The 18,127-nt window shown below is 42.3% G+C and overlaps 1 protein-coding gene across 6 annotated transcripts in view; it reads left to right on the top strand.

Moving 5' to 3' along the window:
* Nucleotides 1–18,127, top strand: part of CTPS2 (CTP synthase 2) — a 130,700-nt gene that overhangs the window by 44,572 nt on the left and 68,001 nt on the right. For all 6 annotated transcript variants that reach the window (XR_013959718.1, XM_080651917.1, XM_080651914.1 and 3 more), the window contains exons 10-13: nt 2,284–2,372; nt 3,820–3,914; nt 9,019–9,081; nt 9,190–9,233. Coding sequence is in view for 5 of the 6 variants with exons in the window: in XM_080651917.1 (XP_080508043.1) it covers nt 2,284–2,372; nt 3,820–3,914; nt 9,019–9,081; nt 9,190–9,233 (291 nt within the window). In the remaining variant the exon portion in view is untranslated. The remainder of the gene's footprint in view (nt 1–2,283; nt 2,373–3,819; nt 3,915–9,018; nt 9,082–9,189; nt 9,234–18,127) is intronic.

Below are 18,127 nucleotides of genomic sequence, written 5' to 3'. Positions count from 1 at the left end.
AAATGCAATCCAGATTTTAAAAATGCTGTATTGCCTTTTCTAACTTGGAGGAGTGATATCTGGCAAAAAGTGATTATTATTATTATTATTGTTTTTTAAATCCTCACCCAAGGATATTTTTCCATTGATTTTTAGAGAGAGTGGAAAAGAGAGGGAAAGACAGAGAGAAATATCGATGTGAGAGAAACACATTGGTTGGTTGCCTCCTGCATGTGCCCTGACCAGGGCCAGGGCTGGGGAGGAGCCTGCAAACGAGGTACGTGCCCTTGACCAGAATCGAACCCGGGACCCTTTGGTCCATAGGCCTATGCTCTATCCACTGAGCCCAACCAGCTAGGGCTGATTATTTGTTTTTTAACATCAGTATTATGGGATGAAGTTATCATATATAACTTGAGTATGTTATTTAAAAATATATATATATATATTTATTGATTTCAGAGAGGAAGAGAGAGGTAGAGAGAGAGAGAAACATCATTGATGAGAGAATCATTGATAGGCTGCCTCCTGCATGTCCCTTACTGGGGATGGAGCCCGAAACCTAGACATATACCTGACCTGGAATCGAACCGTGACCTCGTGGTTCATAGGTCAACGCTCAACCACTGAGCCACGCTGGCTGGGCTTGAGTAAATTTTTTGTGGTTGTGAGATATAGAAGTACCTGCTCAGTGTAGAAAATTTTAAAAAGTTTCATGTAAAATGCAGAAAGCGAAAGATTCCTCTTCCCTGATATCCCACTTCTCTCTGTACCTCTCATTCCCAGTTGAATGCATATCTTTCTAGACTTTTCTCTCTATATACATAAATGTTTATAATTAATGATATTCTGCATGAGTATATCATGCTTCAAGAAAGCCTTATCACATGATTTATGTGGTAAGACTTTTATATAAAGAGCACAAAGATACATATTTATGTCCAAGAAATTTAGTAACTTCCACTTCGACACTAGCTTAGGACCTACGACTTTTCTCTCACCTCTTGTAGCCTCCTTTTTGTTTTTGTTAATCCTCACCTGAGGATATCTTTTCCCATTGAGTTTTAGAGAGAGTGGAAGGGAGGGGGAGAGAGAGAGAGACATCGACGTGAGGAGAACATCGATTGGTTACCTCTCACCGGGGATCGAGCCTGCAAACAAGGTACGTGCCCTTGATTGGAATCGAACCCCCAATCCTTCAGTCTGTGGGCCGACGCTCTAACCACTGAGCAACCGGCTAGGGCTCACCTCTTGCAGCCTCCTTCTTTTCTAACCACTTTTAATTTTTGGCTTTCCAAGGAATATTGCCCTTCCTGTTCTTCCCATTCCTCCAAGTCCTCCACCCCCTTGTAGAAAACAGAAAACAGCAATAGAAAAATTGTTATGATGCAAATTGTGTTAAGCCTTTAAAATTTCATATCTTAATATGTAATCAGGTAATAATTTTTACAAAAGAAATACTAAAATAATATAGATATGTGGGGATTGTTATGAACATATGAATTGTTGACACAAGTTTTCATTTAATGGAATTCACTGGCATTAGCTTCTGCTCAGTACTATTTGAGTCATGGTCCTGGCGGATTCTTTTTAAGTCCAGTCTGTTGCTGTGTTTACATTGCTGAACTACTGCAGTGACGTCCCGACTGCTTTCCAGTCCTTCCTTCATTTCCCATATTGTCCTGGAATGATCTTTCTACAGTTTCTCTCTGTTCCTGTTGTCCCTTCACTTACAGTGGCTTCAAGTGTAAACTTCTCTGGCTAGGTGGAGCCTCTTTCGAGGGCCCCAGAGTGGCCACCACTTTATTTCTTTCTCTGAGGTTTTATACACTGTTTCTTCCCTTTCCCCCACCCCCCACCCCATTATCCTTTTGTCTTCTGCACATCTTCCCACCTTCCTCCCAACAAGCTCACACATGCTCATCTTGTTTCTATTCATCCTCAAGGGCTTAGCTTTTTGGACATCACCTTCCCAGCAGTCTTCTCTGGTGATACTGCCTCCCTTCATTCCTTCAGCATCCAGGTCTAGATTAGGTGTGGCTGCTGGTTACTTCCGCAGCATTCTCTTCCTTGTTCATAGTGGCCATTATTCCACTATGTTGTTGCTGCCTGTTTATCTGGTTTCGTAATCTTCCTTAAAGATAATAAGAGCTCCAAGACAAAGATACGCTTTTCTATCCCAAGTGTCCAGTACAGTGTTTGAATAACAAGTAGTTATTGAATAATTTTGTCATAGTGTTAGATAGTTCTTATATTTCTGAGTATTTTTCTTAAATGTTCCTTTAATCTGTTGGATGTTTTTAGTACATAGACTCCATTGATCTGGAGCACACCACCGAAACTGAGGACCCTGTGAAATTCCATGAGGCGTGGCAGAAGCTATGCAAAGCTGAGTGAGTCCTGGGGACCGTTCACCCTAGTTAGGAGAATGACACTGTGCTTTTTCTGTAAGGATTTGATGGACCCAATTATTAAATTTTGCGTTTTGAAAGGTAGCCTGGAGTACTTGTGGTCATTATGGGTGGTTGTGAAACATTCACATCGCATTTATTTTTTTTTTATTGTCTGAAGTTTTACATATGTCTCCTTTTTCCCCAATTGACCACCCCCCAGCCATTCCCACCCTGGGCAAGCCCCCACTGCCCCAGTGTCTGTGTCCATTGGTTATGCTAATATGCATGCATACAAATCCTTGCTCTCTAACCGCCCCCCCCACACCATTTGTCTCTAGATCTATTCTTGTTCATCAGATTATGTTGATCATTATATCCCACATATGAGTGAGATCATGTGATATTTATCTTTCTCCGACTGTCGCATTTACTTTTCAATGTGCCGTGTTAATGTTAGTGGCACTTGCAATGGAACTGGTTTTATTTGGGGGAGAATGGGCATCCTGTATTAGAGAGAATGTGTTGATTGTATGAAAGATGCAGAGATGGATCTTACACAAAGTTAAAGTGCAAGCATGACAACCCTCCTCTCTTGGTTATATTTTCTTTTCCACATCATTTTATTTTCATTTTTATTATATAAGTAATTGACAGAACTCTTGGGGGTAGCATTGTATTGGGAGGGTAGCATGACCTTCCTGGATTTTTTCTTGAAGTCTTGTCTTTTCAAATGAGTGTTTGTCTAGAAGGTGTCTAAAGTGTCTTCTAACAGAAATTTTTATGTGCCCTACTTAATTAGCAATTGGAATCTTAGGCTGATTTTTACCAGATTAACTCTTTCTGATTATGTAAGAGATCTTAACATTTTTATAAAGTGCTTTAGAAAAAACCCTAACCTATTGTTATTCAGATAAACCAGTGGCTTTTTATTTATTTTTAAATATATTTTTGTTGATTTTGGAAAGAGGAAGGGAGAGGGAGAGAGAGAGAAACATCAACGATGAGAAAGAATCATTGATCGGCTGCCTCCTGCACACCCCATACCGGGGATCGATCCCGCAAGCCGGGCATGTGCCCTGACTGGGAATTGAACTGTGATCTTCTGAATCATAGATTGACGCTCAACCACTGAGCCACGCCAGCCGGGCTAAACCAGTGACATTTTAAATTGAATTGAGTTCTCAGTCACTATGCTCATGCCACAAAGACCTGTCAGAAAAATATATATTGGGGTCAGTTGTGAGAAATTGTTGCAACTTCTTTATACATTGGGAAGATTTCAAGAAGAAAGTTCAGGATGTCAGATCATGTAATCAATTCTGAATACAGACCTCAAGCGTATGTTCTAATGTTGGATTGGGGATGAGTAAGCATGAAAGGCTGAAAATAAGAGTTTAAAAAATAAAAATAATGTCAAATTCACTCTCATCTTGTGTGTTGATTACAGTGGTGTTCTGGTGCCAGGAGGCTTCGGAATCAGAGGAACATTGGGCAAACTCCAGGCGATTTCTTGGGCAAGGGCAAAGAAGATTCCTTTTCTGGGTAAAATTCATGTTTATGGATCCTAACTATGACTTTATTTGATTTTTGACACTTAGTAGGGGTAACACTTAATAGGGTTTGTTAATGTGAACTCATGTTTGAATATTCAGGCACCAACTAGTCGGCTACAGGGGTCAGCAAACTGTATCTTCAAGACTATACCTTGCTTGTGGCCTGTTTTGAAAATAAAGTTTTATTGGCACATAGCCACACTAATCTATATATATAAAAGGCTGATATGCTAAGTATCCCTCTGACCGTCTGACCGGTCGCTATGACGTGCACTGACCACCAGGGGGCAGATACTAAACGCAGGAGCTGCGGAGACGCGCATTGGCCATTTACAGAGAGATGGCACCGTGGACCTGGCACCGACAAAGAAACACTCAGCTTCCCCTAAGTGGGACACAGGCCCCGCCACCGCCCTGGAGTGACAGCCCACCAAATCGCAGCCAACGCTGCCAAGATCCCATGGCACAAAATGCGGCACACAGCCCAGTCCAACCTGGAAACAGTCACTATGGGCGCTGGGTAATGACATCACATAGCAATGCCCAGCTTCCTCTCTCTAGCAACTAGCCTCCCTGGAGTTTCTTCAACCCAGGAACACAACTTGCTTTATAGCCACTTTAACCAAATGTCTGTGAAGCGTTTTCCCATGCTTCATCTCATTTGATCCTCACAGAAGTCCTGCAGTAGGTAGACAGGAGACTTGGTGGAATCCTGTTTTCTTTTCATTAGCTGGAAAATGGAGATTTAGAAAGCTTAGAAACTTGATCTGACTGAAAAGAAGTAAGAAATGGTGGACCTTGAAAATGACTTCAGGTTTTCTCACTGCACAGAATATAGTCAAACACTGCTGTAGTTAAATATATTATCCTTTGTTCTTCCTGCGTGATCTACAATAATAATCTGCTTTGTGTTGCTATTTACTGCTGTGTTGCTGACAATTACCTGAAAGAGAAGTTGGGGTGCTTCACTGGGCTAGAAAAAGTTTAGTTAAATCAGAAAGCAGGTCTAATTAAACAAGTTTATTCTATATATATAAAAGGCTGAGTTACGCATGCACGATACATATAAAGCTCTCACTGGCGCCAATCACACGTGTGTGTTTCAATCTTTCACTGTCAATTGTGAATTTGGTTGACACTTCTAATAGCAATATTAAAATATTTCTTCTGCCCTAGCCAGTTTGGCTCAGTGGATAGAGCGTCGGCCTGTGGACTCAAGGGTCCCGGGTTCGAATCTGGTCAAGGGCATGTACCTTGGTTGCGGGCACGTCCCCAGTGGGGGGTGTGCAGGAGGTGGCTGATTGATGTTTCTCTCTCATTGATGTTTCTAGCTCTCTCTCCCTCTCCCTTCCTCTCTGTAAAAAATTAATAAAATATATTTTAAAAAATATATATATTTCTTCTAATTAATTTCCCTTCAACGTGCATGAATCCGTGCACCAGGCCACTAGTTTGATTATATATTGTCTATGGCAGCTTTTGTGGTACAATGTCAGAGTTTGAGACCCTACAGCCTTCAAAGCCTAAAATCTTCACTATCCTGCCTTTTAGAGAGTTTGGAGAACTTATCATTGCTCTGGTTGGTAGCAAGAGGCTGGGAGAAGTTGCTGTCTATACCTGTCCTGATCTCAGATTCTCACCCAGATCCATTTTTTCACCACTTTTTTTTTAAATGTAGTAAATCTTTATTGTTCAGATTATTACAATTGTTCCTCTTTTTCCCCCATAGCTCCCTTCCGCCCAGTTCCCATCCCACCCTCTGCCCTTACCCCTCCCCACTGTCCTCATCCATATGTGTATGATTTTTGTCCAGTCTCTTCCCGCACCCCCCACACCCCTTTCCCCCCGAGAATTGTCAGTCCACTCCCTTTCTATGCCCCTGATTCTATTATATTCACCAGTTTATTCTGTTCATCAGATTTTTTTATTCACTTGATTTTTAGATTCACTTGTTGATAGATATGTATTTGTTGTTCATAATTTTTATCTTTACCTTTTTTCTTCTTCTTCCTCTTCTTAAAGAATACCTTTCAGCATTTCATATAATACTGGTTTGGTGGTGATGAACTCCTTTAGCTTTTTCTTATCTGTGAAGCTCTTTATCTGCCCTTCAATTCTGAATGATAGCTTTGCTGGGTAGAGTAATCTTGGTTGTAGGTTCTTGCTATTCATCACTTTGAATATTTCTTGCCACTCCTGGCTGGCCTGCATAGTTTCTGTTGAGAAATCAGCTGACAGTTGTATGGGTGCTCCCTTGTAGGTAACTAACTGTTTTTCTCTTGCTGCTTTTAATATTCTCTCTTTGTCTTTTGCCCTTGGCATTTTAATTATGATGTGTTTTGGTGTGGTCCTCTTTGGATTCCTTTTGTTTGGGGTTTTCTGCACTTCCTGAACTTGTAAGTCTATTTCTTTCACCAGGTGGGGGAAGTTTTCGGTCATTATTTCTTCAAATAGGTTTTCAATATTTTGCTCTCTCTCTTCTTCTGGCACCCCCATAATTCTGATGTTGGTACACTTGAAGTTGTCCCAGAGGCTCCTTACACTATCTTCATAGTTTTGGATTCCTTTTTCTTTTTGCTTTTCCGGTTGAGTGTTTTTTGCTTCTTTGTATTTCAAATCTTTGACTTGATTCTTGCGATCCTCTGGTCTGCTGTTAGATCTCTGTATAATATTTTTTATTTCAGTCAGTGTATGCTTAATTTCTAGTTGGTTCTTTTTCATATCCTCGAGGGTCTCACTAAATTTATCGGCCTTTTTTAGAAAATTCTTGAAAAACCTTATAACCGTGGTTTTGAACTCTATATCCAGTCCTTGGCTTTCCTCCATTTCTTTCATTTGTGACCTGTTTCTTTGTCTCCACATTTTGGCTGCTTCCCTGAGTTGATAGAGTGGCTTTGTGTGCTAGGTGTCCTATAGGGCCCAGTGGCTCAGCCTCCCCAGTTACCTGATGTGGATACTATTGGTGCACCCCGTGTGGGCTGTGTGCACAGTCTCGTTGTAGTTAAGCCTTGATTGTTGTTAGTATCACTGGGAGGAATTGACCTCCAGGCCAGTTGGCTGTGAGGATCAGCTGTGTCTACACTGGGAGAACTTCTGTGCTGGAGACACCCTTATGACACAAGACTTGCAAAAGCCTCTGTGATCAGCTTGGATGGGGTGGAGTCTCAGGGCGGAGCAGACAGCATTGGTTTCCCGTCAGCCCTGCCCTAATAGGCCCCTGTGTCTCAGTGTCCCGTGGTAATCGCTGCAAGCACGTCTGAGAGAAAGCCGCTCTCGAGTTCTGCCCGCTGCCAGACAGTCCAGTTTCTCCCCGAATAAGTCTGGGTCCCCAAAGTCTGGCCCGGAACTGGAGTTCAGCGCAGTCGGGAGCTTTTGTCTCTCTCCTGCTTGAGAAAGCCAGCTGCGCACTCAGTTGCCAGTCCTCTCCGCACGCACGTCTTAGTACCTCTGCCTCCTGCAGCTCCTCTGAGTCTCAGTGTGCGTTTTTCTTTCCTTCTAGTTGTAGAATTCCCACTCAGCCAGCCTTCCTGTGGTTCTGGATGATGTCCATTTTGTCTTTTAGTTGTAGTTTTGAAATTGTTGTGCGAGGCAGCAGTTTAGGTGTTTACCTATGCCGTCATCTTGGTTTCTCCCCATCTTTTCACCACTTAAAGTGGAGAACCATTCAACAGAACTCCACAATATTCTTTCTTATCAGAATGAAAAATGTTGAAGTTGAAATTTACTCCTTCTCAAAAAGATAGTTCAGAAAGACCATCCAACTTTACAGGAACAGCTGTGTTAACATTTGGTACAGCTGGGTCTTTTTAATGCTTTTGTTCAAATTGCAAAGCATGGCTTCTGTGCCAGTGAAACCTGATGAAATGGATCCTTGATGGGATAAAGGCAGCCCTGCATGTGGGGATTCAGGCAGGAGAGGGAGTGGAGAGAGGCTGTGTTTCACGCTGTGCTTGAATGTATTGGTGGGTTTGCAGACCGAGTGGACAGGCTTGGGTACCTTTTACTATCAGCAGACTATTCATTTTTCCCATTGCCTGGTCTTTGATTAGCTTCTTAGAAGCTCTCCACTGGGACCCATTTTCAAAAGGGAAGCCAGGAGTAGTTGCCTTGATACCTTGTTTTGTTTTACCCTTTTAAGCTCTTTTGGGCCATTGATTTCTTTTGAAGTAATCTTGTTTGGTTTCTGTCTACACGTGGTTCATGTTCTTCAGATAATTATCACTGTATAGAACAGTTCTCAACTCTTTAGCTTTCTCTTTAACACAGGGCCTCTTTATGTCCTAGCCATGTGAAACTTTCACGTTTCCCGACTTTGTTCTGGCTTAGTATATTGATTGCTCTCTCCTTTGAATCTCTTGTGTTCCTTGGATATGTCTCTAAGAGCATTAGGCATTTGTTTAGTGGAGAGAAATTGGTGGGCTGCAGTGAATATGGAGATGAGAGAAGGGCGAGTCCCTGTGGCAACAGGCCTGGGACTACACAGGTCTCTTCCTTCTTATTGAGCTCTCTGTTCAGTTCCATTTTGCGTCTTCCTGCCCTTCTCTCAACCACACTCAAGCCCGCAGTGTAGGTGCTGTCTTCCTACAGTGAAATTATAGGAATGTTCTGGGTTCCCCTGCCCACTTGTTGGTTCCTCAGATCTCAGCCCGCTGGCCAGCCTGAGGCTGCCCTCATAATGAAGGCTGTGAAGCTGAGAAGGGGGGTTATGGAGTCCCCCTTTTGATTGGGTGTTGCTAGATATTCTCTGAAGGATTCGGGTGCTCTGGGATAGCTCTGTAGCCATCACATGTGCCTTGATTTAGAGACAAAATTGGAGGGAGGTAGATTTGACTTTTGGAACTTGCCCTAGCCTTTCCTGCTGTTTTCTGACCTTGAATTCTTTCCTCCTCAAGTTCAAGTCATCTAACCCCCTTCCCTGCCTCTGCCACAGATGTCTGAGTGCACAGGGTATGGCTGTGAACCCAACAGCCAGAGTTTTCCTCTCTCAGGGTCTGCATTCTAGATGGAGGAGGAAGACAGCAAACAAATGAACAGAAAATATGAAGAAATACAAAATATGTTCACTTACTTTATGTATGTGCTTTTTAAAATAGGAGTTTGCCTTGGGATGCAACTAGCAGTGATAGAGTTTGCAAGGAACTGCCTTAACTTGAAAGGTAAGTCTGAGATTTATCTACTAACTTTCCATTTAAGATTATTCTTTTCACTTAAAATATTTTTTCAGCAATATTGGTTAATGATTGAATTCATTTCTTAATCTTCAGATGCCAATTCCACAGAATTTGAGCCAAGTGCCCGTGTTCCTGTGGTAAGTGGCTTGTTTATCTCTCTGGGTTGGGTTATTGTCATTTTGTTTCTGGCTTTTGCCTAAACTAGTAAGGGCTGTTACTATTATTTTTTCATTACACTATCAGGATATTTAAAATTATGTGAGCCCTGGCTGTTGCTCAGTGGTTAGAGCGTCGGCCTGAGGACTGAAGAGTCGTGTGTTCTATTCCTGGTCAAGGGCACGAACCTGGGTTGCATGCTTGAACCCTGGCCCTGGTTGGGGTGCGAACAGGAGGCAACCAATAGATGTCTCTCTCTCACATCAATATTTCTCTCTCTCTCCCCCTCCTCCTTCCACTCCACTCTTACTAAAAAAAATCAATGGAAAAAATATCCTCAGGTGAGTATTAAAACAATGATATGTGATATTATTATTACTGCTATTATTTTTTATTATACTATCATGATATTTAAAATTATATATGATTTTATTTTATTTTATTTTACATACAACTGCTTTGTTTTCAAGAGTCCATTTTGTCAGCTATGTGTTGAAGAAAGACACAATCCTGGACTGATTTATCTTTGCAGCGGTTCAAGCTTAATGTTTAGGAAAGGATTAAATTGACTGTGACAACAATTTATAACAGCTAATATAAATAAATGGGTTGGCCTGTCCCTAGACTCATCCCTGTCTGTCTAGTTTCCACACTGGTGGTCATCTGTCTTTCTAAAACAAAAGTGACAGCTGTTCTTCCGCTGCTCCTCATTTTCCACTAATTCCCTTTCCTGTAAAATATTCAGTTCAAGGTTCTTGGCTGGGAGTGAAGGCTATTATGCTCTGTCACCTGCTGCTTTGCTAATTCAACCCATGACATCCCCTCCTTTCCACACTTGGGATTTATGTTTGGGCAACCTGAACAATTTTTTTTTAACGTATCTTGAGATTCCCTATACCCAAGATGTTCCCCTCCTGCAACCTCCCTCCCCCTAGAATCTCAATGGAACCAATGAAGAATTTCATTTAAAAAACCCCACAAAAAACCATGCCCGATGACTGACAACTTACTATTCCTCCTGGGAAGCCTTTCCTGGCCTCCTTTTTTCTCAGCTTCTGTGCTGTGGGGCAGGAAGAAATTTTCCTCTACACTTTAAGTTTTTTCAGCTGGTCTAATAATTAAGTCGACATGAGACAGTAACAAGAGAAAAATAATGAAATTTAATTACATACGTATGTATGGGAACCCCACATATATGAGAGAGTAATAATCCCGACATGTATGAGAGATTCAGAGACAGGGAAGGGAAATGAGATATATGTGGCATCCTGAGCTAAGGATGAAGTAAGGTACCTTATGGCTTTACTTAGCATAATTATGTCTACATCTGTCTGTGTTATAGCATCTATCGGTTCTTTGTTTCTTTTTATTGCTGAGTATATTCCATTATATAGACATACCACATTTTATTAATAAATTCGTCCATTGATGGACATTTGGATTGTTTCCACTTTTTTACTATTATACTGCTATGAACATTGTGTACAAGTTGTTGTATGAACATATATTTTCATTTTACATGGGTATATACACCTAGGAGTGGAATTATGGATCATATGGTGACTATATGTTTAACCTTGCGAGTAATTGCCAGACTGTTTTCAAAATGACTACAACATTTTACATTCCCACCAGCAGTGTATGAGGGCTTCAATTTCTCTACATCCATAACACTTGTTATTGTCTGTCTTTTTTATTATAGCCATTCTAGTGGGCATTAAATTGTATCTCATTGTAGCTTTGATTTGCTTTTCCTTGATGGCTTAGATATTGAGCATCTTTTCATGTGCTTACTGACCACTTGTATATCATCTTTGGAGAAATGTCTATCCAGACTCCTTGCCCATTTTTAAATTGGGTTATTTGTCTTTTATTATTAAATTATAAGTGTTCTTTACATGTTCTGGATACAAGTTTCTTATTAGACATACTAGAGGCCTGGTGCATGAAATTCATACACAGGTGCGGTCCCTAGGCCTGGCCGGCGATCGAAGTGCTAGTGTCTGGTGTGGAAGGGCAGGTCCCAGCTGACCTCTGGGCTGTGGGTAGCACCTGGGCCGCAGGGACCCTGTGCGCCCCTGTCTGCCTGAATCACGGTGCCCGAGTCCCCACATGGAGATGCGGTGAGCGCAGCCAGACGCCATGGGCCAGGGCACAGTGTGGGCTTCTAGGCTGCCCAGCAGCATTGCACGAAAGCCGGGTGGGCAGCGCGCTCTCTCCCGGCCGGCCTCACAGACTGGCTCCTGCGCAAACCCATGGGGGCCCAACTGGCCCCTGCAATCCCAGAAGCTGTGGCCTGGCTCACCCGGAAGAGGCTGTGCGGGGGTGGGGCGGGCTCCTCACAGGCACCTGGCACCTGAGTGCGGGTGCTTCCCTGGTGCACGAGCCCTGGCATCCCGGGGAAGGATAGCAGGGGAAGTGAGAGCAAGTTCGGCTTAGATATTCTCACCGCACCTCCATCCCTGTCACCCCCGCCCCCAGGTAGCCAGCGTGAGGTCGCAGCCCCCTGCCTGGGCACCGCAGGAGGTTGGTCACTGCCACCCACCCCCAGTTCCCCGTCCCAGCCTGGGGGGAGGGACCAGGAGGTTGGCCAGCAGGCCCTGATCAGGCGATTGGGGCTTGTGGCTGGTTGTGGGGGGGAAGGGCCAACCGCCACTGTGGTGGGCGGGCGGCGGCCGATTCGGGCCTGCTGGTGGGGGGAGGGACCTGGGAGGTTGGCCGCTGGCCCCGAGGAGGGAGCCGGCCCTCGGCCTTCCTGGGAAAGGGGCTGCGTCTGCCGCCACTCACCCCCGGTTCCCTGTCCCAGCCCAGGGCCCGGCCCCAATTGGGCCATGGGGGCCTGCTGGCTGGGGGGAGAGACCAGGAGGTTGGCTGGTGGACCCCATCCAGTGATCAGGGCCTGTGGGCTAGAGGCAGCTCCTGTGTTGAGCGTTTGCCCCCTGGTGGTCAGTGCACGTCATAGCAACCAGTTGTTCCAGTCATTTTGTCTTAAAGGTTGCTTAGGCTTTTATATATACACTGAGTGGCCAGATTATTATGATCTCTGAATGCATAATAATCTGGCCACTCAGTGTATATCCTATATAATAAAAGGCTAATATGCAAATTGTCCCCTCGACCAGGAGTTCGACCAGCAGGCAGGCCAGCCAACTGCCCATGTCCCCTCCCCCTGGCCAGGCTGGCCGGACCCCACCCATGCACGAATTCATGCACCGGGCCTCTAATATATATATATATATACACACTGAGTGGCTAGATTATTATGCATTCAGAGATCATCATAATCTGGCCACTCAGTGTATATAGATAATTGGGACTATTGACATTTTGGACTGGGTAATTCTTTGTAGTGGGGACTGTCCTGTGCATTGTAGGATGTTGAGGAGCCTCCTTGGCTTCTTCTTACTAAACGTTAATAGTACAAATCTCCCAACCCCTAATTGTGACACTAAAAAATTGTGACACTAAACATCCCCTGGGGGCACAGGCAGAATATCACCCCATTGAGAACCATTGATTTAGAGACATCCACTTATAATTCTCCTCCCTCCAACCTGTTTCCCCCCCCTTCCCTTATGACAGCCATTAGTTCTTATTTTGGGGGGTTATCTTTACTTTTTTTTAATAAAAATATATTTTATTGATTTTTTACAGAGAGGAAGAGAGAGGGATAGAAAGTTAGAAACATCAATGAGAGAGAGACATCGATCAGCTGCCTCCTGCACGCCCCCCACTGGGGATATGCCCGCAACCCAGGTACATGCCTTTGACCGGAATCGAACCTGGGACCCTTCAGTCCACAGGCTGATGTTCTATCCACTGAGCCAAACCGGTTAGGGCTATCTTTACATTTTTAAAATATAAGTAAACCTGTATGTCTATTTGTAATCTTTTCCCCTTCTTCGATAAGTGGTAGCATACTCTGCACATTTTTTTCTACCTTGTTTTTTTTTTTCACTTAACACTATATGCTCGAGATCATTCCGTGGAAGGATATTGAGATACTCTTTACTCCTTTTATAGCTTGCATTTTAGACCACAATGAACCATAACTTCCAAGAGTTCCTTATGAGGCTTTAAACATATTTCCTGACTAATGGCTGAAATGACTGTATAGGCAAATCATGGGTTTACTTTTTTAAGAGAATACTTTGGGTTAGGAAATTATTTTACCAGTAGGTGCCACTATTACACAGCTTTGGCAACATTCTTTGATGACCGTCCTTTAACTGGTTGTGTGTGTGGGTACATGGCTGTACCCACACACATATGGATATGTGTTTCCTTTTTTTTAATCTTCACCTGAGGAGTGAGGATATTTTTTCCATTGGTTTTTAGAGAGAGTGGAAGGGAGGAGGGAGGGAGATAGGAGAGAGAGAGAAAAAAAATCGATGTGAGATGTGCTTCCCACACACTCCCCAACTGGGGCCAGGGATCAAACCTGCAACCCAGGTATGTGCCTTTGACTGGAATCGAACCTAAGACCCTCTGGTGCCCAGGCCACTGCTCTAACCACTGAGAAAACCTGGCCAGGGCTATGTTTCCTTTTTAACAAATACATATGTTAGCATGCTTGAGACACTGTTTCCTCTATCTTTTTGTACTGATTACTTCACATCAGCACAGGGGATCTTCCATATGCTTGCCCTGTTGTCTGCATCATTCTTTTTTTTATTTATTTTTATTTTTTTTTAATAAATCTTTATTCAGATTATTACAATTGTTTCTCCTTTTCCCCCCAATAGCTCCCCTCCACCCGGTTCCCACCCCACCTTCTGCCCTTACCTCCTCCCCACTGTCCTCATCCATAGGTGTATGATTTTTGTCCAGTCTCTTCCTGCACCCCCCATTCCTCTTTCCCCCTGAGAATTATCAGTCCACTCCCTTTCTATGCCCCTGATTCTATTATATTCACCAGATTATTCTGTTCCTCAGGTTTTTAATTCACTTGATTTTTAGGTTCACTTGTTGATAGATATGTATTTGTTGTTCATAATTTTTATCTTTACTTTTTTCTTCTTCCTCTTTAAGAATACCTTTCAGCATTTCATATAATACTGGTTTGGTGGTGATGAACTCCTTTAGCTTTTTCTTATCTGTGAAGCTCTTTGTCTGCATCATTCTTTAACCTGTCTCATGTTGATGAATATTTAGATTGTGTCCATTATTTTGCTACTTTAAATAATACTGCAAATTAGTATCTATATTCATATGTCCTTGTACCCACACGTACACACTTCTATGGGATGAATTCCTAGAAGAGGATTTGCTAAATCAGAGGATATGTGAGTTTTACATTTTGAAAGCATATACTCGTAAGTGAGATGAGAACAATAAAACCTAATTGCTACTGAACATCTTCATGGCCTGCAATCAGTTTGTTGGAGAAAATAGCCTTAAGAGCTAGCATTTGTGATGATGGTGAGAAGTCTTATTAAAGAAAAAGACCAAGGTAATGGAATCATCAGGCAGCAAACACTAGGAAGCCAAGGGAATCACTTAAATTTGAGCAAATAACAATGACTTACAATGAGTAATGGCCATTCTGGCCCTTCTAGCTAAAAAAGTAAATAATTTGGAAAGCAGGAGCCTCCTTTAGGTGTTTTTGCGGCTAAAATCATTTTTCCTCTACTATTTTAGGTTCTTGGCTGAGACCCCCCTCTGTAATCAAAGTCAGATTAACAGGAAAAAAACACAAAGTTTAATAACATGTACCTTCTGTATACATGGGAGAGACCCAGGAAAATGGTGTTGTAACTCCCTGAAATGGCCCAAGCTACCACCTTAAATACCATCTCCAGCTAAAGACAAAAGAAGATGTTAGTTGTGAGGGGATCCAATTATGGGAGGTGACCAGGAAAAGAAGAAAACAAGGATAAGGTTGTTATGCAGATATAAATCCTCCACCTTCTCCTTTGATAAGAGTTTCTAGAGATTTACTAGTAGAATCACCTCCGCTTCCTAGTACAGATGGGAGGATTTATGGAGATTTCCCTTACATTGGAGATTTTCCTTATGAAAGGGTAACTTATTCAATTTTTAGAGCTTCTCCTCTGTCTGCTGTTTCTTAAAAATAATCAGCTCAGATGAATCCCTATGTCAAAGAGACGTATTCTGGGATGTTAAATTCTGATCTCCTTCATGAGCTATCATGACCTACCTTTGGCATGCATGATTACTCTTATGGTTGCTTATGAAATCATTAGAGACACTGGCATCCAGGACAGATATCTAAGAGGAGTTGTCTCATCCTATATAATAAAAGCCTAATATGCTAAGTGTCTGGTCATCCGGTCATTCATTCAACCAATCAAAGAGTAATATGCTAATGATATGCTAAGGCTGCTCAGCCGCTTGCTATGACATGCACTGACCACCAGGGGGCAGACAGTTGACTGGTCGACCAGTTGCTATGATGTACACTGACCACCAGGGGGCAGACGCTCTGACCGGTAGGTTAGCTTGCTGTTGGGGTCCAGCCAATTGGGACTGAGCGAGATGAGCCGGACATGCCCTGGAGCCCTCCTGCGGTCCCTCCCTGGCTGGCCAACCTCCTGCGCCCCTCCCCGGCCCCGATTGTGCGCTGATGGGGTCTCTTGGCTTGGCCTACACCCTCTCGCAATCTGGGCTGGGGAACCCCCTCCCTCCCCCTGCCCCCTGAGTTCACAAATTCCGTGCACCAAGTCTCCATTATACACATAAAAGAAGAAATAGATTTTTCTTTAAGAATGAAGGTCAAGCCGAAACCGGTTTAGCTCAGTGGATAGAGCGTCGGCCTGTGGACTGAAGGGTCCCGGGTTCGATTCCGGTCAAGGGCATGTACCTTGGTTGCGGGCACATCCCCAGTGGGAGGTGTGCAGGAGGCAGCTGATCGATGTTTCTCTCTCATCAATGTTTCTAGCTCTCTATTCCTCTCCCTTCCTCTCTGTAAAATATCAATAAAATATATTTAAAAAAAAAAAAAAAAAAAAAAGAATGATGGTCAACTCTTTCTGAGTCTGTGAGTACCAGGAGAGAGTGAGTAAAATTTACTTTATTGTGCCATTTCTTGGCTTAATCCACATAGTGAAATAGAAAGCTCTGGGCCTTTGTGGACATTTAGGGTTCTACAGCAAATCTGATATTTGACCTACTTCAAAGTAGCTTTACCTGCCTTCTAGATGATGCTTAACAGGAATATAGTTATAGCTTGCATTCTGACTTTGTATCAATCACATTGCTGCTGCTGACACGCTTGACCTTGAATTTGGCTTTAGACCTCTCCAGTTCAGGTAGAGGACAGTTCACAGCATTGTGGACTTGATTAATTAGAGTATCTTTGGCTTTTGAGACATATATAGGAAAAGGATCTCAATCCAATATTTATAGGCTAAATTTTTAGCATTTCTTTTGTTCATTGAAAACAGTAACTTTAAAGATCTGAATTTACATAAAATATAATATCCTGAAAACAGAACCCATCTTCTACCTTCAGACATATCAACACACACATGCACACTTGGATGGTGGTACTGGTAAGGAAAAGGGATAAATTTGAAGAATTTTAAGCAGATGTCAATGGAAATTTGAGATTGTGGTATTTGATATTATTTCACCTTTAGTTATTTATCATACATATTACTTCTTTTATACTTTTTTGATCCAGGGATTTTCAAAGTCAAAATTAATTTTACATCTCACACAGTGGATTTAAAATATTCACAAATAATTAAAAGTCAACTCAGGTGAAGGGTAATTTATGTTATTCATTAAGCATAATTAATGCATAACATTTTCCTACCTTTAGTTGAAGCCCTATTTGAAATATTTTCTTTTTCCATGTTATTTTTCATCAGCTTTACATGGAAAGCAAATTAAGAAGTGTTTTTTAAAAAACACCCAGACAGCCACTTAGAGTAACTTTTCAGGCAACTTTTATTACTTTGAAGACTGCTTTGCATTTAGAACATTGTAGTACTAGTAAACATCTCCCAACTAACAAAACGACCTTATAGAAGTCATTTGGAGCTTAGTTTGGGCTAAGGAACTTTACCTATAAAAGCAGCTGTCAAAAAGAAAGCTGTACTATGGGTAAAATAGCCTTTTATGGACTCGTCTGGGAGCCTGATAGTAATTTAATTCTGTCTCTGTGTGGAAGATAGGTTCAGAATTGATATCAGGCTGTTGGCCATAGTAACTGCTCTCTATTTGGAGAAAGAAAAATTCTTCCAGGCATGATGGCCACTGTCTAATGGCTAGGGCATCTTTTCCACCAGACCTCCCCCCTTGCCTGAGTCTACTTTTTGAAAAGAGACAGCATGGCTAGGAATAAGCCCCATTATTGAATCACAGGGTAGTCTATAATTTTAACAATAAATGAATGACTAAATGAGTACTTCAAAGCTAATGTATTTTAAAGCTTTTATACCTGGAGCTCAATAGGAAATGCCTTAGAAATAGGCATTTCAACCCTTTAAAAGATTTTCTTTACACTAAAAATAACTGGATGCTAGTGGAAAGAGATTATTAAAAAGAAAAGAGTCACTGTGCGTTTGCAGCTCATCCACTTAAGTGCAGTCCTAAACATAGTGTATTACAAACAAAGTGCTTCCACAACCTGCTTGCAGGTTAGTTGGAGACACACAACATAGACTGGTGAAATATATAACTAAAATATGGGCAGCATGTGAATACGCCCTTATTAATGCTACCAGCATGGTCAAGTAAAACTTCTGTCATGGTAGGCTGTTCTATAACTGTGCCATCCAGTATGGGAGTCATCAGCCACATGGGGCTATGGAGCACTTGAAATGTAGCTGAGGAACTGAATTTTACATTTCAGTTAATTTAAATAGCATAACCACCTGATATAGTGGCCAGGGTATTGCACAGCACA

The sequence above is a fragment of the Plecotus auritus genome (assembly GCF_963455305.1).
Source record: "Plecotus auritus genome assembly, chromosome: X".
NCBI lineage: Eukaryota > Metazoa > Chordata > Mammalia > Chiroptera > Vespertilionidae > Plecotus > Plecotus auritus.
This window is presented reverse-complemented; position numbering and strand designations above follow the sequence as displayed.